Consider the following 22,903-nt stretch of genomic DNA (forward strand, 5'->3'; position numbering starts at 1 on the left):
TTCCAGAAACAAAAGTTTCTTTGGAAAATCAAACTCAAAGAGGAATAAAAGTGAATGTCCAAGTATGTTAAATTTTCCTTCCGACCAAGCACAGGTAACAAGCACAGATAAAGGAACCATCCCCCTTTTACATGTGTTCCCCCCAGAAAAATAGTTTCAGGGAAACTGTATCTTTCTTTACACCCATAAGCTCAATGGGCAGGTATTACGCTTCCTGTTTTGTGAACAGAGAAATGGAAGCCCAGGAAGGCTCAGGAGACTGCCCCAACTCATTCAGCAAAGCCAGAGACGGGACCGGGTTATAAACCAGGTCTTCTGTCTCTAGTCCCTCATTCAGCCTCCTTGTATCTCTTTAGGAAGTTGTCAGCACCAGGAGCAAACAAGCACATAATTATAAATAGGTATTTGGACCCACTTTATTTATTTATTTTAAAGCAAACGTTTCCTTTTCTTTTTTTAATTTAAATTTATTATTTATTTACTTATTTTTGGCTGTGCTGGGTCTTTGTTGCTACACGCAGGCTTTCTCTAGTTGCAGAGAACGGGGGCTACTCTTCATTGCGGTGCGTGGGCTTCTCATTGTGGTGGCTTCTCTTGTTGTAGAGCACGGGCTCTAGGCGCACGGGCTTCAGTAGTTGTGGTACGCAAGCTCAGTAGTTGTTGCGCATGGGCTCTAGAGCGCAGGCTCAGTAACTGTGGCACACGGGCTTAGTTGCTCCACGGCATGTGGGATCTTCCCGGACCAGGGATTGAACCTGTGTCCCCTGCATTGGCAGGCGGATTCTCAACGACTGTGCTAACAGGGAAGTCCCTATTTATTTTTAAATATTTATTTATTTATTTGTTTGGTTGCACTGGGTCTTAGTTGCGGCAGGTGGGCTCCTTCGTTGCGGCTCAAGGGCTTCTTAGTTGCGGCACACGGACTCCTTAGTTGCAGCACGTGGGCTCCTTAGTTGTGGCATGTGAACTCTTAGTTGTGGCATGCATGTGGGATCTAGTTCCCTGACCAGGGATCAAACCCAGGCTCCCTGCATTGGGAGTGCAGAGTCTTAACCACTGTGCCACCAGGGAAGTCCCTGGACCCACTTTATAATTTTTATTTTTTAAGTTTGATTTTCTCTCTCTGTGTGTCTGTGAGTTTTAAGCCTAGGATGTGTTGAAGCCACGGGCACAGCACAAGCTGGTCTGATCCTGGGAATTCCCTGGTGGTCCAGTGGTTAGGGCTTGGTGCTTTCAGTGCCATGGGCCTGGGTTCAGTCCCTGGTCGGGGAACCAAGATCCTGTAAGCTGTGCGGCGTGGCTAAAAAAAAAAAAAAAAAAAAAAAAAAATGTTAGTCTGATCCGTGTTGCTTTCTGCCTAAAGCATATCTTGTTTAACAACTTCTTTTTTGGCTTGAGGTCACCTATTGCTTAATTACTTGGTTCCCCCCAATTAGAAATTACCTTTTGGAGAGACAGGATTCAACTTTTTTAGTATGTTACCCAGTCCTATGTATTTGATGAGTTCATAAATACCTGTGGATATGGCAATGGAGGGAAGAGGGGCAGCCTTACAGTGTGGTATGGGAGGTAAAAACAGGCCTGGGAGTTAGCTGCTGCCTGGGACCCTAGGCACCCACCTTACTTTCTTTTTCTGAACTTCAGTTGTTTTCATTTGTAAACAAAGATAATAACAGCTCCAATGCCTGGCACATAGTAGGGACACAATAGATATTTGTGGAAAAAATTAATACCTATCTCATAGGGTTAATGTGAGGATTAAATGAGATAATGTATGTCAAGTATTTCTCATAGAACTTAGCATGTAGTAGTTACTTAATAAAAGTAGCTACTCTGAACAATTTGGTCATTAGTAGTATTTAGAACTGAACACATGCATATAGAATGCCACAGCAGGTCAGAAATTAAAAAAACAAGAACTGGACTTCCCTGGTGGCGCAATGGCTAAGAATCCCCCTGCCAGTGCAGGGGACACGGGTTCGAGCCCTGGTCTGGGAAGATCCCACATGCCGCGGAGCAACTAAGCCCGTGCACCACAACTACAGAGCCTGTGCTCTAGAGCCCGCAAGCCACAACTACTGAACCTGGGTGCCACAACTACTGAAACCAATGCTCCGCAATAAGAGAAGCCACTGCAGTGAGAAGCCCGCGCACTGCAACAAAAAGTAGCCCCCACTCACTGCAACTAGAGAAAGCCCGCGTGTAGCAACAAAGACCCAATGCAGCCAAAAATCAATCAATTAATTAATTAATTTTTAAAAAACTGAATTCAAATTGCAATTCCATCATTTCCAGTAGAAGAAGCTACTGGATTTAGGATCAGGAGATTCAGGTGTGAGACCTGACTCTGCCATGGACTAGCTGTGTGACCTTGGTTAAGGAACTTGACTTCTCTGAACTTCAGTTTCCTGAAAAACAAGGGGACTGAGTAATCATTAAGATTCATTTTTCCACTCTAACAGCCTCAGTTTAAGATGTGGTCTCATGCAGGTTACCTTCTCTTACATTCTCTGGCCCCAGTTCGCCCATCTGTAAAATGGCACATGAGTGTTTAGGAGCCCCTCTCTGGGGGCACGGCAGGCCCAGGGTGTGAAGATCTCAGTGCCCCTCCAGCCTGCACACAGGGCCAGGTGGTGCTCGTTCAGCTCAGACTGAATACTGGGTAGCATGAACAAGTTACTTGTCCCCACAGAGTCCTGGTCCCCTCACAAAGTGTATGGGGGCACTTCTCCCCTCTACCTCCAATTATAGGAATATAGAATGACTTCCCTGGTGGCGCAGTGGTTAAGAATTCGCTTGCCAATGCAGGGGACACAGTTTTGATCCCTAGTCCGGGAAGATCGCACCTGCCGCGGAGCAACTAAGCCCGCGAGCCACAACTACTGAGCCCGTGCACCACAACTACTGAAGCCTGCGTGCCTAGAGCCCGTGCTCCGCAACAAGAGAAGCCACCGAAATGAGAAGCCTGCGCACCGCAACGAAGAGTAGCCCCCGCTCGTCGCAACTAGAGAAAGCCCGTGCACAGCAACAAAGACCCAACACAGCCCCAAAAATAAATAAAATAAAAAATAAAAGGAATATAGAAAAGAATGACCAACAATGACCATTATGTCCCCTTTTAAAAAGTTCAGAAAGGTTCTAATGTGGATCCTCTTCAGGAAATATTTATCAATAAATAAAATAAAAAATAGTGCATTCTGGTGACAATGTACAATAATTTACCTTCTGATCAAGGGTATATATAATGTAATTATGAAGAATCCTGCTTTAATTCATCAAGATCCCTTTAATCATTAGCTTCCTTGGTATCTCTTTTGAAGCAGTGGCCTCAGTCTCTATAACATACACAGCATTTTGACTGACATTGTCTCACTTGACTCCTCACAAAAGCTGAGACGGTAGAAGCATGTCAAGCTTAATTTACCCCCATTTTTCCACCAGGGAAGGGAGGGCCCAGGGAAGTGCTGCAAGCTGGCCAAGGTGTGGAGGCCATGTTAGGGAAGAGTTGGGATTAAACATCAGATTGCCTGGCTGTGCCCAGGAGCACCCCTCCCCCAGTAGTCCTTGTTACAGCAACCCTACAACTGGCCTCACCCCTTGGGGGCAGTTTCAGGAAGCCTTTTAATAAGCTTTATCCTCTATCCAGCAGGTCGGGTGTTCTAATCCTTCTTTTGGAGATGGCTAACACTTTAGGCTGTTATGTCTTAAGCAGGTGGGATCACAGCCAGCCAGAGGCCAGGACTTCTCCAAGTGAAGTGTGGGACCACAAGCACCCAAGGGGTCTTGCTAGACATGCAGATTTCTGGGTCCAATCCCAGACATGCCTGATTCCAAATGCTTTGGAATCTGCATTCAAGGTTTTCCCTCATCATCCAAAGTAGCTGATCTAGGCTAACCTATGAGACAAGCACTTGTTTATCACTTAAGTTGTTTTACTGTCTCTTTCTCCACCTTAGAATGTAAATTATAAGTCTGGTTTATTTCCAAACTCTGTTTCCTAGAACCCCTACAGTAAATATTTAATTGAATGTGTACTAAAATTTGAAACTCCTGTCATACACCATTCCTTCATTTTACACTAGGGAAACTGAGGCCCAGCTGCTGCAGAGTTGGTAAGGGGCAGAACCAGGGTCAGGATAAAATCTCTCTCCAGGGTCCCAATCGGGCATTTATTTCTTCGTCTCCGCCCCAAGCAAGCCTCGTAAATGAAATCCACTTGAGAAAAAAATTTTCTGCCCATAAATACTCGGTTTCGGAGCTTGGCCTGGTTGGGGTCTGTTGGTAATTTCCCGTTCATTTTCGTAGGCGCCCAATGCCCCCAAGGGTTAAGGGCCCGCCTTCCAGGCCGGGCGTCGAAACCAACTCCGGGCAGTGTCCCGGCCGGGGCCGCCTGGGAGGAGCCGAGCACAGTCCGCGGAGGTAAGGCCGGCTGGCCCAAGGTCACTCAGGCGGGGCCTGCAAGGGGCAGGCCCACGGGACGCCAGGGAGCCGTTAGCACCCACCTCCATCATCCTGTAAGTGGAGGGTGACATTAATGGCTCCTTTCTCGGAATCTGGAGCAGCCAACCTAAAGAGCGCGAGCAGGCCCGGCCGGCCGCGTGGCCCACTCCCATGTGCTCCACCTGCGGCCGCTCTCACGCGCTGGCTCTTTAAGACACTTCCCCCTCTTTACCATCCCTTCTCTCCTGCCCGGCTCGCTGCCCCCGCCCGCTCCCGAATTGCATCAGGCACGTGCTCGCCCCCGTCAGGTCTGAGTACCCCTCACCCACCAGCCCCGAGGTGCGCCGAGGAATCGGAGGCGAGGGGCGGGGCAAGGGGCGGGGCTGCGAGGCCCTGCGCGCGCGCTCCCGCCGCCTTCGCCCTCCCGTCGCCCACTGCCCGCTCCGGCGGGCGCGGCCCCGTTGCGCCTTCCCCTCCCCTTGCCCGCTGCGTCGCGAGGCGCGCGCCCGCCCGCCGCCTGCCGCGGATCGCGTGGTCAGCTCGGCTCGCCGCGCCTCTCCCCCGTCCGTCCATATTGCTGCAGCCCCCGAGCCGGGAAGCCCGGGCCGCCCCGGCGGCGGGGGGGAGGGAGGGACGGGACGAGAAGCCTGCCAGGCTCGGGGTGGGGACGCCTTGCGAGGAACGGGCGGGGGGGGACGCGCGCCGAGGAGGCCTGGACCGCATAGTGGGGGGCCTTCGTCCCCCCCCCCGCCCGGCCAGCGGGCCTTGGATCTACGGCGGCTGCATCCGACCCGGAGGGGAGCCGCGCCTAGCGTGAACCCCGACCCTTCTCCGCCGGGACTGGGGCCCAGCGCCCCGGAGGAAGGCGTCGCGGGCGCTCGGAGAGCCAAGTTCGAGGCGGGGGAGGCAGCCTCGGGCGCGCCCGGCTTCTCCGGGGGGGCGGGCGCGCAGATGGCCACTCAGGTGGAGCCGCTGCTGCCGGGGGGCGCCCCACTCTTGCAGGCCGAAGAGCACGGGGGGTTGGTGAGGAAGAAGCCGCCGCCGTCGTCCGAGGGCAAGGGCGAGCCCGGGGCGAACGACGTCGGAGGGGGGGAGCCGGACGGCGGCGCCCGGAGACCTCGGCCGCCCTGCGCCAAGCCACACAAGGAGGGCACAGGGCAGCTGGAGCGCGAGAGCCCGCGGCCGCCGCAGCCGCCTGGCGCCGAGGGCCCGGCCGTCAGCGACGGGGAGGAGGGCGGCGGCGGCGAGCCGGCCGCTGGCGGAGGAGCTGCCGGAGCCGTGGGCGCCGGGCGCCGAGACTTCGTGGAGGCCCCTCCGCCCAAGGTGAACCCGTGGACTAAGAACGCGTTGCCGCCGGTCCTGGCCACCGTGAACGGACAGTCTCCTCCAGGTGGGTCTTTCTGTTTGGTATCCTGGGTCCGGGGCCTCTTCCGGGGACATAGGCGTCCCCTCCCCCAGCGGCCTCCAGGGCCCCGGGGTCCGCCGCTGGTCGTGGTGACTCGGGGTTTTTGTTTTTTATTATCTCCTGGCTCATTCGGGTCGCCGTGCCCTGTCCCCCAGCACACTCAGGAACCTGCCCCTGCCAGAGGGCCCGGCCTCCGGGAGGCTGCGGCCACCGCCTGGGCCGCAGCGGTTAGTGGGCAACGGCGTGGTCCGGGCCTACCTCGCGGGGAGAGGGTGGGCGCTGGTTTCGGTGAAAAGGGCTCTCTCCCCCTACCGCATGTTAGTGTAAGAGACGGTTTCCAGCCTGAACCTTCCTGGGGAAGCCCCCTCTTACCACTCCGCCCCATGCTTCTCGTTTTGGTAGCGTTGCGATCGTCCCCATGTTGTAAATGTTTAATAAGTATATGTCATAGGCAGCAAAACGCCCGGCAATGAGTTCATACCGACCACACAGATTCGGGATTTAAAAGTTAACAAGTTTTGTTCTCGAGTAGATAGTATTAGGTGGTAGAATGGCCATTGGCGATGGGTTCAGGGGTCGGTTACGGGCAGAATGGGGAGAAGAGGAAACCCAACGTGTCATTGAATTCGGTGCTTTCCCTCCCTGATCCTGGGGACCTTCCGTCTTGAGAGGGAGCCGAATGGAGAGCGTGCGGGGCATCCAGTGAGGGGGAAATGTGAGGCGAGTAAGGGGGCATGCGGCGACGCGAGGGGCGTGTGGCGGCGGGGGAGGGAGTGGCAGGGCCGGGAGGGCGGGCGGGTGACAGTTGAGCGTCTTACGCCGCGCCGCCGACTCGCGGGCTGCTCGCGACCGCTCGGCCTGGGCGTTCGGGGCCCGCCTCGGCGCTCGGGGTGGAAGGCGGGTGCGGGCGGGCGGCGCGGCCAGGAGTGTGCGTGTGCGCGGGTGTGAGTGCGCGTTCCTCCTTCCCGGCATTCCTCCGCAGCCGGGACAACGTGGTGCCACCCCGCGCGGCGAGTGGCATGTGACTGCCGACCGGCGCTCCGCGCGCCCTCCCTCTCCCTTCTCGGCTTTGGGTCCTTTTGGACCCGGCCTCTTGGGGAAAGTGGGAAGTCCCCGCAGAGCGTTGTCAGTGGCGCTGGGGGGAGAGAGGCGGTGCAGAATATGGAGGTTCGGCTCGGCCTTCCTTTGCCAAAAATAGATCGTCGGCTTTGGTAGGGGGCGCGCCCGCCCTGCTCCCTTTGCCGGCGCGTATAGGCACAGTGGTGCTGGATTCTTCGGTTCAGGGTCTTTCTGTAGTGGTTCGGTGTTAAAACACGCTTGGAGCTAGAATGATGGCCTGTGGCCATAGCCGTATTGGTTTTTCAAAACTCCTCCCCTTCTGTAGCGCTGGTTGAGGCTGACTGGTTTAAACCATCAAAATGGGGAAAGGGAAGCTTAATGCCTTTACATTCAAGGGAATAGAGTCCCTTGTAGTCCTAGGGGAACCAGAACAGCGAATTCTGAAAATGGCATGTTGTAATTTTTATTTCTTTTAAGGTTGCTTCATTTGGAGGAGGGGACATTTGGCGTTTACTAATAGTACCTCAAACCGTGTTCTCTTCCTTTTGCCCTCCTCCCCTTCCCCCCGTTCCTTCCAGAACCCTCTTATGCAAAGGGCAGTGCTGAAACCTCCATTTTCTTGCAAATCCCTCCTGATCCACCCACAGAGGGAGGAATAGCAACTTTAAGACACTCTTTGGTCCTTCCCCCCTCTTTAAACTCAAGGAGGTATAATCATGCCCAGGAGAGAGCACTCCTCAGAAGTTTAAATGGGGCTACTCACTCTGGCTGCTGCTGCTTAGCTAATGGTGAACCTACCTTGTGGGTTTTACATCAGCATGACATCAGGTGGTATTGGGTGCTTGAGCTGGCATTTTGTGCAAGTCCAGGGGCCCTTGATAGGGTGCATCACTGGGGTTATTGATCGTTGGAAGAGGACAGCTTGGCTGGCATCTCGCCTTTACCTCTGAGTTCTTAGAAAAGCCAACTTGCTTTAAGTGCCCACAGCAAAATTCTGAGTCCGGTAGATTTACTCTGTTCTTGTTAGGTAAGAAAGTGTCTTGTCTACTCATTGGTTTTGAACTTGCAGAATAGTCTTTGACAGACAAACTCTGAATTCAGTAGCTTTTCTGTTTAAGCCAGTTGTTAGGGCTTGGATGCTTTTTGAGGGAGAATTTTGTGGTCAGGGTAGATGGTGGCACTTTCTTTGAAGTTTACGTGGATCACTAAGGCCCTTTTCCAGCCCTGATTTTATTTACAGCTTGGACAAGTTTAAATGAGACACCGATGGAATGACAGTGTGGTCTTGGGAAATTTTGTGTTCTGTGATGCATATGTTTTGGGTGCCTCATAAGCAAGCCAAAAGCTTTCCAAAGCTTGCTGCAAATGCCTATTTTTAGCTCGCCTTTTGGCTCAGATGCTAGTATTTTAGTTCTTTAAGGGACACATGCAGTAACTAGTAATAAAAGATGTTTTGCTATATCCCCCCTTTCTTGCGGGGTTCTCTGGTCTGGTTTAAGCTTCTGTGTCTTAGTAGTTTTAAATCTTGGGATTTGCATTTTGGTTTTTTGTATTTTCTTCCCCTAGAATATTTTGAAAACATTAAATATTTTTTCCTTATCTTAGCCACAACTCTTTAAGTATGAGAGAGGCAAGAAGTGAGGGCTTCCCTGGTGGCGCAGTGGTTAAGAATCTGCCTGCCAATGCAGGGGACACGGGTTCGAGCCCTGGTCTGGGAAGATCCCACATGCCGCGGAGCAACTAAGCCCGTGAGCCACAACTACTGAGTCTGCGCGTCTGGAGCCTGTGCTCCACAACGGGAGAGGCCGTGACAGTGAGAGGCCCGCGCACTGCGATGAAGAGTGGCCTCCGCTCGCCGCAACTGGAGAAAGCCCTCGCACAGAAACGAAGACCCAACACAGCCAAAAATAAATAAATAAATTTAAAAAAAAAAAAAAGAAGTGATACATAGCAAAGGTTCTGGGACCAAAACTGCATGGGTTCAAATGCCAGCTCAACCACTTGCTTAGCTGTGCCTCCTGCAGGCTACTGAACCATTCTGTGCCGCAGCCTCTCCATTTGTATTCTAGAAATTAAATTATGTATCTGCCTCATGGGGCTATTGTGAGCATTCACTGTGATGATATGTGTGAAGTATTTAGCTTGGTGCCTGGCATGTGTTTTCTGTTGTACCATGTCTGGGAGACTGAAACTGTGGGATTTTCTGGGACTTTTTCTGGGTCTCTGTTTTCTCCACCTGTAAAATGAGGGGGTTGGAGAGTGTTGTACTTTCCTTTTCTGGCATTGTATTAGTACTCCCTGAAACGTATGGGATCTGTCTCCTTAAAAGTGGGCTTTTGCTTATCCACAGACATGAAGGGCATGGTATGGATAATCTTAAAGGTTGATGACCCAAGTAATTGGCTGTTTTTTCTTTGGAATGTGTTATGATGAATGTTTTAAAAATAAGTTTTAATTTATTTGCCTTTCGTAAAGATTACTTTTTGGCGGAGTGTTCATGTGCTCTCAGGGCTGTGGGGAAAGGCGAGCCTAACTGAACTAAAAATTTGCTGTGGCTGGTGTACATGTAGTAGGTAGAGACTTGAGAGCATATCATCCCCACAAGCTTCCAGCAACCCTAGCAGGGAATCAGTGGGTTGATTGTCTGACACTTCTAACTTTGTGTAGTAAGAAAACACCAGTACTGTGATCTTTTTCTTCATTTCTCTTTAGAGGAAAGTCGGGGGCAGGGCCTGAGACTTGAATATTTATATTCTGGGCATCATTTTTTTCTGTGTCTCTTTGAAGTGCAGCTAACTGGTGACACAAAATAAAAAAGGGTTATAATCCCAGCTAACCCATGGCAACCCCAGGAATCTGCCACCACACTGAACTGGCCCCAAATAAACCTCCACTCCCAGTCTCAGTTTTCTTCCTGGGTTTGGGCCCTTTCCCATCTTCCCTCCCCCACCAACCCCACAACTGGTTGTACTCTGTGGGGCATCCATGTGGATCAGTCAGTCTTCGTTGCATGAAGACCTCACGGTGTCAGAGCTACTTCAGACCCTGGCTCCTTCCTTCCTCACCACTAGAAGTGGACTGGGTGGAATTACACAGTCTGTAATTTTGAGTCCCAGCTTTGCTTCTAACTTGGTGTGCAATCTTGGGCAAATTACTCAGCCTCTCTAAACCATTGTTCCTTCCTCCTCAAAATGGGAGTAATGGTAGTAACTATTTCATAGGGTCGTGAAAATCAAGATGTTTAGCATAACCTTTAGCTTAATGCCAGGTACAGAGCATCTAATAAGTGCTAGCTATAATAAATGATCACCATTGTTAGTAGTGTTCATTTCACTTGTAATTCTGCTTGTGTCCAGCATTGTGGACACTAGCAACCCCCATACTTTCTCTGTACCTGTGTTTCTTCATCTGTAAAATGAGGGAATTGGAATATGTCTTCAAAGTTTTTTTAGTATCAAAAACACTTTCTCCGATAAACCCCTTCCCCACAAAAGAAACCAAAGCAGAGCCTTTTATTATTATTATTATGTAAGTTTCAGGTGTACAACAGTAATTCCCAATTTTTACAAAGCAAAGCTTTTTAAGTGTGTATATTCGTATCTGCCATAGTGGTTAAGAACTCCAGTTTTGAATCCAGGTTCTGTGAGTGCTGGAGATACTCTTCTGGCTTCAGGAACCTGAGCCAATTGCTTGGGGGTTCGTATCAGAGCAACCCGTGTAGCAACCAGGCATTAAGTGCCTTACAATGAATGTGGTAATAGAAAGTACACAGTGCTGTCTATAAAAATTGCCTCCACCAAATAGAAATTGAACCCACACCTAATAGAACCATAGGTCTGTGAGGTTAGAGGAACGCATTGATTGACCATGAGGTAGCAGTTATCCAATTTCTGAATGTGAGAAATTCTACAAGACAGATTATCTTGTCAATAAATAAGTGGCGTTCAAAAAAATACAACAAACTAGTGAACATAACAAAAAGAAACAGATTCACAGATATAGAGAACAAACTAGTGGTTACCAGTGGGGAGAGAGGGGAGGAGGGAGGGGCAATATTGGGGTAGGGGGTTAAGAGGTATAAACTACTATGTATAAAATAAGCTACAAGGATGTATTGTACAACACAGGGAATATAGCCAATATTTTATAATAACTATAAATGGAGTAGAACCTTTAAAAATCATGACTCACTGTATTATCTACCTGTAACATATAATATTGTACATCACGTTCAGTTAAAAAAATAAACATTTTTAAAAGAGGGAACTGTTATGGATGAAGAGTTGAGACGTTAGTCAGATGCCTCGTGTGGATCTTGTTTGAATCCTGATTCGAACAAACAGGCTATAAGAAGAAATTTTGGTGTCAATTGAGGATAACTGATCAGTTTAGATTATATTAAGGAATTATTTGTCAAGGGTGATAATGGCATTATGGTTGTTTTTTGTTTGTTTTAAACTCCATAGCTGGTTATATTGTGCACCTCTGGCAAATAACTGTTAGGTTGGGCTTGGTAAACGAGGGCTTGAAGCTCTTTTCCTGTAGTTCAGATCACTTTCTTCTCTTGTGAAGAAAGCACGCAATTAGGACACCCTCTGAAGGGGAGAAGGGAAGGAGGCCTTCTCCAGGAACCTTCAGCTGCCTGCCCCCTGAAGGGAGTTTGAGTTTTACCCTAACCGGGAAATGAGTGCCTGTTAGGGAGGGAGAGGTGCTTTGGAGGTGGTCCTAGGCCCTTGGCAGGTAGGGGGCAGTCTCAGCAGTCCTGAACTCTGAACCTCCCAGGGTTGGGGGGCGGAGTGGAGGGGGGATTTTCTTGGCTGACCCAGCCCCTGTCTGCAGTGGGACCTAGGCTAGAGTAAGTATTTTAGAGCTGTTACTCAGCAGTCTTTCCCTTTCTGTGGGAGTCGGGCAGGGAGAGGAGGCGGAATAGTGGACCTGAAACCACAAAAACCTCTTTACCACGCAGAGCTTGGCAGATGGGAGTGCCCCTGTTTGCAAAATCCCAGACAACCTAAAAGGGGGTAATGAGGGTGTTGGGGCCTCCAGAGGGCTCACAGACCTCCCTGGCTCGTCCAGAGTGATCTAAGGGAGTGGCCAGGAGAGAGGACAGTTTTCCTGCTGGGGGTTTGTGAAAGAAAATAAGTTTTGATAACTGGCTAATGAAAGCACAGGAAACAGCGAGGTGAAGGAGCACAGGGGTAGGTGATGGGATTTAAATCAGAACATGCTGGTTTTCTTGTTCCCAGAATGGGAGTAACCCCTATGCTGAGGTTGTTTTGAGGATCAAATTGATACCTCGTTGTGGGGTAGCCCAGTTCATGACTTAAAATGTCCCACACAGATAGATGTAAGTGGTTTAGCTTCCAGAAGATGCATTCCAAAGCCAGGTTCAGTTGACCCTTGAACAACACGAGTGCATGGGTCCACTCGTGTGGATTGTTTTCCATAAATACTTCAGTCCTACACTCTCCACTGTTGGTTGAGTCCTACACTCTCCACTGTTGGTTGAGTCCATGCTCATGCAGAACCGCAGATAGGGAGGAACAGCAGATAGCCTGCACAACCTATAAAGTTACACATGGATCTTCCACTGAGCTGGGGGTTGGCGCCCTAACCCCGCGTTATTGAGGGTCAACTGTATATGTAGTTTGAGGTAATTACCCATTCTGAGGGGTTATCCATGCCTTTCCTAAGTGAGGATGGATAATCTGGAGTTAACTTCATTGTCAAGCAGTGCTATGTAATAGTTACCAGGGCCAACTGGCCAATTTTTCGTGGCAGATAGCCTACGGTATCTCCATGAGGGACTTTCCCAGAATCAGAGGGACAGTCTTGATGTGGCACTTTTCCTTTGACTGTGCCTTTGGACTGGCAAAGCCGGTGTGGAAGGTGAGGTATGTGGGCTTTTCTGATGAATTTTGTAAAGCCGGCCACATAAATCTGACATACAGTGAGGGGCTTTACCGCCTCAATCTGAGGTACTATTGGTAAACCCAGATGGCCCCTCCATCGGAGGCCTGTGTACAGGGTACTTTGTAATAACCCTCCAAGCTTGTTGTGGTAACCACCTTCCCGTCTGAACATACATTCCAGCAACTCCAGGTAGCCTTTTCTCTTCCTTCCTTTAAAATGAAGTTCTAAGCTTTTCAGAGGAACTGAATTCAGTCCCACAGTTACCAGGAGCCATCTGGATGCATGGTCCGCCTGAGCTCTGGTTTTTGCTCTCCTTTCCACATACCCTAGCTTACTGAAGCTCCTGATAACCCCACTATAAGTAATAGTGATATTGCAGTTATCCTGTGTAACCTGCTCAGCAGGTGCTCTTTTTATCCCCACTTCACAGATGAGGAAAGTGAGACTCAGGAGAGATTAATAAGCAGCTCTGTCCTTCTGATTGCTCAGACTAAAAACCTTGGGGTCATTCTTGGCACCTCTATTTCTCTGTCACCTCACATCTAATTTACCATTACATCCTTTTGGCTCCAAAAACTGTGACCAAAGCTAAATGCTTTCTTTTTACCACCTCCTTGGCTGCCAGCCTGGTCCACATACCATTACTGCTCAGCTAGAAGGTTGCAGGAACCTCTGAACTGGTCTCCTGTCACTCTTGCTTAAAGTCCTCTCATGGCTTCAATAGCGGAGTAAAATTCAGAGTCCTTAGCGTTTCTTCTTGATCTGGCTCCCCAGACGTCCCCTTGCCCTGACCTTCAGCTCTGACTTCATCTTTTACCACTTTCCTCTTCCAACAACATTGGTCCTTGCTTTTCCTGGAGCATGTTGTGCACCCTCCTGCTTCAGGGCTTTTGTTCTGCGATGCTCTTCCCCCAGATAGCCGCATGGGCCACACCCTCACTTTCTTCAGGTTCCTGTTCCATTCATTGAGATGGAGAGGCCTTCCCGGACCACCCTATATTAAATAGCAAGCCTGCACCCCATACTGTCTATCCGCATCCCTTTACCCTGCTTCATTTTTCTTCTTAGCTTTTTTTTTTTTTTTTTTTTTTTGGCAGTACGTGGGCCTCTCAATTGTTGTGGCCTCTCCCATTGCGGAGCACAGGCTCCGGACGCGCAGGCTCAGCGGCCATGGCTCACGGGCCCAGCCGCTCCGCGGCATGTGGGATCTTCCCAGACCGGGGCACGAACCCGTGTCCCCTGCATCGGCAGGCGGACTCTCAACCATTGCGCCACCAGGGAAGCCCTCTTCTTAGCTTTTATCACCATTGGATGAGGGTCTTTGGTGTTTGACCACTGCTTTATCCCCAGCACCTAAGCATGCCTGGCACATAGTAGGCAGCTCAGTGAACATTTAATGAATGAATGAATGAATCTCGTACTTTTAACAGCATCATTCACATTTTGAGTCTGGCATAGGGGAATACCACAGTGAATAATACAAATCTGTGTTGACAAAGAACACACACACTCACAATCCATAATGGAAAGTGCTGTGTAAGAAAGCTGTGGGATTCTTTGGGAGTGCAGCAGGGAGCACCCAGTTCAGTCTAGGGCAGAGAAGTCCTTCTGGAGGAAGCAGTGGCTAACCTGAAATGGGAAGGACAGGTAGGACTTATCTGAGAAAAGGTCTGGAAAGAGAGCTGTCTTGGTTGAGGAAAGGCCATGAGGTTCAGAGAACTGAGTAACTCCCTGTGGCAGTAGTATAAATTCTCATTTTAACTGGAAGGCAGTAGGGAGCTTTTGAAGATTTTAAGTGAGGGAGTGGCATGGTCAGATTTTTGCTTTTGAAAGATTGCTTTTACCACGTGGCAGAACCTCTTAGGTTAAGAATAGATGATTTGGGGTTTCCTGTCTGATCCTTTGGGGCAAGGTTCCTGGATTACAAAGGGAGCAGACTTCCGAGTCTTTCCTGAAGTGTATGTCTAGGACAGTTATCAGCTGTCATCCTTAAGGGGTAGGGAGCAGCTCCAGTGTGGGGGATTCCTCTGACCTTTCAGAAGGCCAGATTATCTGGAATGCGTTTCAGTTCCTGGGAGAATCACAATTGCTGATGGACTGGCCTAGGCTGAGTCCATGCTTAAGCCAAGAGCCCCAGCCTGCTTGCGCTGCTGCAGCCGTTTAGCTGGAAAGAGGAGGCGGCCCTGGTAGGGGGATAGGCTTCCGTACGGGAATCCCCACCTCCACCAGGGAAAGCACCCATGTGGTGGGACTTCTAGGTCCACATCTAGGCTGCCTGCCACCAGCCTCTCTGCAGCTTGGCTCTGTGGGCTTTTCCAGAGATAGCTACGTGCACAAGGTTTCCTTCCCGTCAGAGCTATCTCCCTTCAGCTGAATTCAGCCATTTTTATACCTGTGCTAACAGTGGGTTTGCATTTGCCCATAGATGGGCTGCTGTAGTGAGTTCCTGAGAATACTGGGCTTTAGGGAGCCAGGCTTACCCTGACCAATGCCCGTTTATCAACTCTGTTCCCATTGCTGTGCCCTCAGGGGCTTGGATTTCCTTTCTCTCCTTTCAGAGGAGAAGGAGTATTTAGAGCTGAAAAGGGACCCCAGAAGTCATTGAATCTAAACTATTGATTTACAGGTTAGGTACTTCAGGCCCAGAAAGGAAATAGAGTTGCTCAAGATCACAGTCAGTTCAAAGCAAGGCTGAGACTTGAACCCGTGTCTCTTGGGTTTACTCCGATTTTGTTTTCCTCTGGAGGAAGAAATAGCATATTGGGTGGTAGAATGTCGACTTTGGAGTTAGTCATCCAGTTTGAGTTAGCCAAGCCACCTACCAAGTGAGTGCCCTTGGAAAGGTTGGTAACTTCTGGGCTTCAGTAAAATGGAGTTACATCTGGAGTACCCACGTCGTAGGATCACTGAGTGTGAGCTAGGGGAAGGGGAGTGCTCAGCCAGAGCCTGGCAAATGATAAGTGATAATCGTAAGAGTGTTTGGTGGTTCTTCTTTCGAGGTCTTGAATTTGACCCAGGTCTTCAATTTGCCAATGGAGCTCAAGTGCTAAAGCCAGGCTTCCTGTGTCTTCCTGGGTCCTCTCTGCCCCTTATCCCTGCTGTTTGGTCCTGAGCATACACAGGAAAGCCGCCCATGTCACTTAGAGCCAGTTCTTCCTACCCTGCCCCAGGCTGTTACACAACTCCATAGTGAAGGGGAATTAAGGAATCACTGGGGCTATAATCCTGCATGAGAAGCCCATATTGTGGCACTTGAGAGTGCCCTAGTGGTAGAATGTCTGTGAGAGAACAGCTCAGGTGCTTTTTAAAAAAATTTTATTTTATTTATTTTTGTCTGCGTTGGGTCTTTGTTGCTGCATGCGGGCTTTCTCTAGTTGTGGTGAGCGGGGGCTACTCTTGGTTACGGCGCGCAGGCTTCTCATTGTGGTGGCTTCTCTCGTTGCGGAGCACGGGCCCTAGGCGCGCGGGCTTCAGTAGTTGTGGCTCGCGAGCTCAGTAGTTGTGGCTCGCGGGCTCTAGAGCGCAGACTCGGTAGTTGTGGCATACGGGCTTAGTTGCTCCACGGCATGTGGGATCTTCCCGGACCAGGGCTCGAACCCGTGTCCCCTGCATTGGCAGGTGGATTCCTAACCACTGCGCCACCAGGGAGCCCCTCAGGTGCTTTGAAGTGAAACCTTCCTGCTCCATGTTTGGTATCTTTCTGCAGCTTTGGGTTTGCTTGGGGAGTGGAGGTCTGTGCTTTTCCTGTTCTTCATATATCTTTACAGTGATACAAGAAAGAGAGGCCAGTTATCTGGATGGAATAGCCTAGTTTAGGTTTTGTCCAAAGTGGAGCCGAGTGTAGGGGTGGAGTTTGGACGTGGTTGGGTGTGGGAGGCTGGATGCTGCTTCTAGGGAGTGTGGGGGGGAGACAGGAAATAGGAACACACAAGAGGTGGCTGCTCACTGGGACGCATGCACCTTACTGTGAAGAGGGAGGGGATGGTTGAAGAAACTAGGATTATTTTTCCCAGAGAATCAAAGCTTGGGGTGGGTGGAAATGCCGGTTGTTCTGAACTACAGCATTTGAACAGATCTGCTTCAAGTGGCCCTACAGCTAAAGCTCTGATGGCAAGTGGGAGGTGGAGGGTCAGTAGGTTTTGGCTCTGGTCAAGTAGTAACTTTCAGTAGTGTCCCCGACAGATTCAGCTGCCACAGGAGGTACTGGGTTCCTTGACATGGTGATAGTATTTAAAGAGTTTGGATGGCAGTTTCCTGTAGGGCTCTGCAGCTGTAAATCTGCAAAGTACTTTCCTAGATTTGTTCATTCCGAAATTTTTGAGTACTTGTTACGTATCAGGCTCCAGAATTCAGGGGTAAATAAGACACAAAAGCCATGATGGAGCTTTTGTCCTGAAAGGTAGAAGTTACAAATGGGTATCCACTCCCTTTACTGCCTCAATTCCAGTTCAGCCTGCTGACAGCGTTTGATTACCCTTCACTCAAAAACAGTTGAGGGCTTCCCTGGTGGCACAGTGGTTGAGAGTCCTCCTGCCGATGCAGGGGACACGGGTTCGTGCCCCGGTCCGGGAAGATCCCACATGCCGCGGAGCGGCTGGGCCCGTGAGCCATGGCCGCTGAGCCTGCGCGTCCGGAGCCTGTGCTCCGCAACGGGAGAGGCCACAACAGTGAGAGGCCTGCGTACCGCAACAAAACAAAACAAAACAAAATAGTTCTCTTCCCCATTTGATTGTCCAATGAAAGCAGGACAGTATCTGTGCTCATCACGGAATCCCTAGTGCCTAGCTCAGGATTAGGCTACTACAGTGAGGTATCATCAGTCAGAATGGCTGTCATTAAAAAGTCTACAGGGCTTCCCTGGTGGCGCAGTGGTTGAGAGTCCGCCTGCCGATGCAGGGGACACGGGTTTGTGCCCCGGTCCGGGAACATACCACATGCCGCGGAGCGGCTGGGCCCGTGAGCCATGGCCGCTGAGCCTGTGCGTCCGGAGCCTGTGCTCCGCAACGGGAGAGGCCACAACAGTGAGAGGCCCGTGTACCGCAAAAAATAAAAATAAAATAAAATAAAAAATAAATAAAAACAGTTGAAAGTAATCATCTGTGTTTTAAAATCAAGAAAATGTATCTGGAAACCTGGAGATTTGCGGCTCCTCTTTTAAAAGCCAGACTCTGAATATACCAAAATAATAATAATAATAATGAATTGTACACTTTAAATGGGTCAGTAGCATGGTATGTGAATAATATCAGTAAAGCTGTTATGAAAAAAAATGAGAAGACCTGGCCACACTGAGCCTCTGTTCCTTTATGACTACTATCCAGTGTCAGGATCTAGCTCCCTTTAGACGAGGATGCCTGCATCGGGCCTATGGGCTCAGTCTTTGTGTATTTTATCATACAAAGGAGAGAGGACAGCAGTCTGTCCAGCCCACAAGCTGAGAGCATCCTTATTCGAGAAGAACTTGAGAGTAAAGGGTGGGGAAGACTTTAAGGCTAAGGGCAGGAATTGCATGCAGTCCCTGGAGGGGTCTCCGTACCCACCTCTCTGAGGGAGAGCGGGTGTGATGGGGAGACAGAACACCACTGGGCATTGTGGCCTGAGGCCCCAGAGCAGCAGTAGAAAGCTGTCTGAATGCTAAGGCGTGAGCTTGCAGTTATGTTAGGCCCCAGTGAGACTTCACTCCCCTCCCTGCATCTGTGAAATGGGTGTAACATCCTTGATAGCAATCTCTGAGGCCCTTTCTAGCTCAAACACCCTTCAGGTATGAGAGCAGCTAAGGCAGATGTTACTGTGTTTCAGGTGGAAAGGGGAAAGATGCTGGCTAGAGGCCTTGTGCATCGTGATCCTGCTCTTTGGGCAATGGAACTAAGGCTCATTGGAGCACTGAATTCCCTCTGGGGCAACAGACACTGCAAAGAGGCTTCTCCACAGGTGTGAGCCCTAGGACAGAGAACTCTGGGCAGGAGAATTTGGGACCAGCCTTCTAGTCCCAGACGTTTGGCTCAATTGCTAAGACACCTTGGGTGACTGACTGAACCTCACTGGACTTCTTTCTCTTTTCTGTAAATGAAAGTGGTCGAGCCAGAAGACCTTTCAAGGTCCTTTCCCACTAGGATTAAGTTCTATGTATCAAATCAGAGGTCAAGACTAGTTTGAGAAAGATTTTATCTAATGGGGATTGCTTTTCCCCACCTGATTGGACCAGCTTTAGAGTGTCATCCCCAAGAGGTTGGCCAAGGCTGTGGGATTCTTCTACCTAGGCATGGGGTATTCTGCCCTAGGCTTCTGGGAAGTTCTGGGCCAAGGTGAGCTGCCCCAGAAAGTTGTTGAGCGCCCCCAGCAGCGTGCAAAAAGTGGTGGCTCATTCCTTGGCAGGAATGTTGTTGAGGAGGTTCTGTACCTCGTTAGTTTGGGCAGTTGCTGAGAACCCCCTTCTGGCCCCGAGATTTAGAACTTAGGACTGGTGGAGGCCAGGGTCAAAGTATCAACTAAGGTCAGTGAGAGGGGAAGCCAGCCCATCTCGAGAGATTGTCATTTTTTTTTTTTAAGAGGTTTATTTGAGCCAAACTGAGCACTGTAGCCCAGGACTATTTCATTTAGAGTCTCTGTTTTTGGCGGGGGGGTGGGGGGTTTGGCCACGCAGTATGCGGGATCTTAGTTGCCTGACCAGGGATTGAACCCGTGCTCCCTGCAGTGGAAGTGCAGAGTCCTAACCACTGGACTGCCAGGGAAGTCCCCTAGAGAGATTGTCTTGAGTATTCAGAGTCCTCAGGCTTATCTAGAGAAGCACCAGGGCTTGAGCCTAACCTTTGTTTGCCTGGAAGGAACTAACTTGGCTGCCACCAAAGTGAAAATCATTCATTTAACACATTTATTTCAGTAACCTACTAAGTGTTAGACCATGGGAATACTGATGGGAATAAGACAGAAGGGGCCTGCCCACATAGTTTACATTCTAGTGGGGTGACAATGTAAACCAGCAAGGTAGTTCTGGTTATCTGTTGCTGCCTAACAAATCACCCCAAAAACAGCCTGGATCCTGGTGCAAATATGACCTTTTGTGCGCCCTCCAAGAGTAGAGTTTCTATTTCCCCCAGCCCCGTGGAATCCTGAGATCAAACCCCGCTGGCCTTCAAAGCCATATTCTCTGGGGGCTCCTCCTGTTGCCGGACTCCCAGGCTGCGAAGCCTGACGTGGGGCTCAGGACTTTCACTCTTATGGCAGAACTTCTGTGGTATAATTGTTTTCCAGTTTATGAGTCGCCCACCTGACAGGTATGGGATTTGATTGTATCACAATTGTGCCCCTCCTACCATCTTGTTGTGGCTTCTTTGTCTTTGGATGTAGGGTATCTTTTTTGGTAAGTTCCAGCGTTGTTTTTTGTTTGTTTTGGGTCTTTTTTGTCGATGGTAGTTCAGCAGTTAGTTGTAATTTTGGTGTTTGCTAAGACTGAAGATTAACTAGCCTGTCACAGATCTTTCTTTCTTTGCTGGTTGTTGGGCTGCACCCTGGAGGCCTTCAAGGCCTCTGTTGCCCAGCTTCAAGACTGAAGAAAGATCCCAGAGTCAGCAACAGAGTCATCAGTGGTTTAATGGATGGGGAGCTTACATGTCTGAAGCAAGGTCTTGGAGTGATACCCCACCATGTATGGTGGATGGGGGGCAGGACACACGGCCATCTTCACTGGGGGGTTGCGGGTGGGGAAAGGGAGGCTACTAGTTATATCAAAAACAGCCCTTTTATTCACTGATTTATGGGGCAGGATTTGGACAGGGCTCAGCCAGGTGATTCTTCTTTTCTTTGTGGTAGTGATAGAGGTGGCAGGCAGGTCCTGGTCTACATACAGGGCCCACCACAGCTTCACTCACATGTTTGGAACCTTGACAGGGATGGCTGGGTTCAGCTAGAACTGGAGTGCCTTCAGGTGCCCTCTCCAGCATGGTGTTTTCAGAGTAGTAGGACTTACTACATAGTGGCTTGGGGCTCCCGGAGAGCTGCTCCAAGAGACAGGAAGTAGCTGTGGTCAGTATTCTAAGGTGCTGGGCCTGAGCATTGGCACAATATCACTTTTGGCACCTGATGTTGGTAGAGGCCACAGACCCTGCTGAGAATGAAGGGGAGGGGACATGGGCCCTGCTTTTCAATGGGAGGAATGTCGGTTTGCCACCATCTCTAGTACTACTTGGCAGTTTCTGATAGTGGTGAGTGCTGTGAAAGAAACAAACTAATAGAGAAGTGTTGGGCGTTGTGTGGGTGAGGGTAGCTTCAATCAGGGTGTCGGGGAATACCTCTAAGGGTGAGCCAAGTGGGGTCGGTAAGGAGCCTGCTGATGAGCACTCTAGCCTGGAGGAACAGCAGGTACTAGGTGGTGATGAATTTAGAGTTCTCCAAGCAACTGACACGGAGGCTTTTGGAGGCCAGCTTAGGGAGTTTGGCTGCTGTTCTAAAAGCAGGGAAGGAGGTGACATGATCCGACTTCTGCTTTAGGGTTTGTCCATTCTGTGGAGAGTGGACTGGGGTCGGGGCGGGAAGAGGCCCGGCTAGTTGCAGGGAGGCCCCTCGGAGACTTCGGCAGGCATCCAGGAAAGATATGGAAAGGAACAGACGATGGCGTAGTGACTTGGGCCATCCAACTAACTTAAGTGTCCTGTCCTGTCCCCCCTCCTCCAGACTAGGCCACTTAAAGAGGGCATTTTGTGATTGCTATTTCTTACTTGCTCCTCTCTTCTCGTACTGTGCAGAAGTCAGATCAGTTGTATTGTGTCCATTAATCAGAAGGGTGGCCTGAGGCAGGCAGGTATATTCCCCCTGGATCTGGGTCTCTTAGCCCCAGAGCCCGGAGGAGTATGAGTGTTTTCTCTGCTTCCCCTGGCCTCTCCCAGGTTCCATGCTCCGGGTTGGAGGGTGGAGGGAGCGTGTGGGTGAACAGCATGGCGTCAGGCACACGGAGGCCTGGAGATAGGGAATGAGCCCAACATGGGCTCTCTTGGTCACAGTTTTCCATTCCTGACTTCTTATTGGAAACTTTCAGGTAAGAACTTCAGGGTGGGGTCAGAGCAAGCTGCCAGAGCTGGAAGTCTGGAGATCCATGTTCTGATTTCAGCCCCGCTCTCACATTTCTCCTGGCTGGACATTCATTTCTCACGACTTGTATGAAGGGATTGGATCCCACGCTCATGAGTGCATTGCTCATCCATTGCTGATGTGCCTTTATCTTGTCCCTGGGCTTAGCCAGGTGTTCTAGAACCTGCCTCATGGGTAGCTTGCCTTGTTGAAGACAGATGGCCCAGGGAGCCATGCCAGACTGCCTGAGAGCTTCCACGTCTCCCGTGATTAACAAACTTCTGAGCCATCACACACATTTTGTTCGTGATCTTGGTTCATTTTCACATCCCTGTGGGATCCAGCTGCTACAGTCATGATCCTCATTTTACAGACCAGAAAACAGGAGTTCAGAGAGGTTCAGTAATTTGCTCAAGGCTGCATAGTGGTTTGTTAGCAGCTGGGATTCCAGCTCACGGCAGACTGACTTACCGTCTGGCTTTGCATTCTCCCAGACCACAGAAGTATACGTATCTCACCTGAAAAACTTTCTTGGGGAGAGAGGACCCACACAATCTTCAGACAGCAGGAATCTGTGTGGGCCCCAGTGGCCCAGCCTGGAGGTCCCAGCTCTGCCTGCCCTGGCCACCCTCAGTGAGTGTGAGCCAGGCCTAGGAACTTCTGATCCTGCTGGGGAGCCCTGGCCCCACTTCCCTCAGAGATGTTCCTCTTCAGCTCTGTCAGGCCACGTGCAGCCTGCTGGAAAGAGCCCTGCTGACCTTGTGGTTTCTCGGGCATGGCCTCTGGGCCAGTGGGAGGGGTGGGGGCTGCTTTCTACTGGCATTGGGAGGTTCTCTGGCTCTGGGTTGTCAAAGCGGATGGAAAATACGATTATGTGTTGGGTCTTATTTATTTACTTACTTTTTGGCTGCGTTGGGTCTTAGTTGCAGCACTAGGGCTCTTCATTGCAGCGCGTGGGCTCAGTAGTTGCAGTGCGCGGGCTTAGTTGCCCTGCGGCATGTGGGATCTTAGTTCCCTGACCAG

At 50.2% G+C, this 22,903-nt stretch overlaps 1 protein-coding gene and 1 long non-coding RNA gene across 3 annotated transcripts in view; both read left to right on the forward strand.

Annotated features, from left to right (window-relative positions):
• The window catches only part of LOC137221926 (uncharacterized), a 55,332-nt gene extending 52,188 nt beyond the window's left edge, over positions 1-3,144 (forward strand). Inside the window, exon 5 of the long non-coding RNA XR_010942209.1 lies at positions 2,809-3,144. This is a non-coding gene — a long non-coding RNA (uncharacterized lncRNA). The remainder of the gene's footprint in view (positions 1-2,808) is intronic.
• Positions 3,145-4,966: 1,822 nt separating this feature from the next.
• Positions 4,967-22,903, forward strand: part of LARP1 (La ribonucleoprotein 1, translational regulator) — a 57,525-nt gene continuing 39,588 nt past the window's right edge. The window contains exon 1 of one of the 2 annotated variants that reach the window (XM_067732364.1): positions 4,967-5,830. In XM_067732364.1, the coding sequence (XP_067588465.1) occupies positions 5,392-5,830 (439 nt within the window). In that variant the 5' untranslated portion in view covers positions 4,967-5,391. The remainder of the gene's footprint in view (positions 5,831-22,903) is intronic. The other variant, XM_067732365.1, reaches the window with a different exon arrangement.

The sequence above is a fragment of the Pseudorca crassidens genome, chromosome 3 (assembly GCF_039906515.1).
Source record: "Pseudorca crassidens isolate mPseCra1 chromosome 3, mPseCra1.hap1, whole genome shotgun sequence".
NCBI lineage: Eukaryota > Metazoa > Chordata > Mammalia > Artiodactyla > Delphinidae > Pseudorca > Pseudorca crassidens.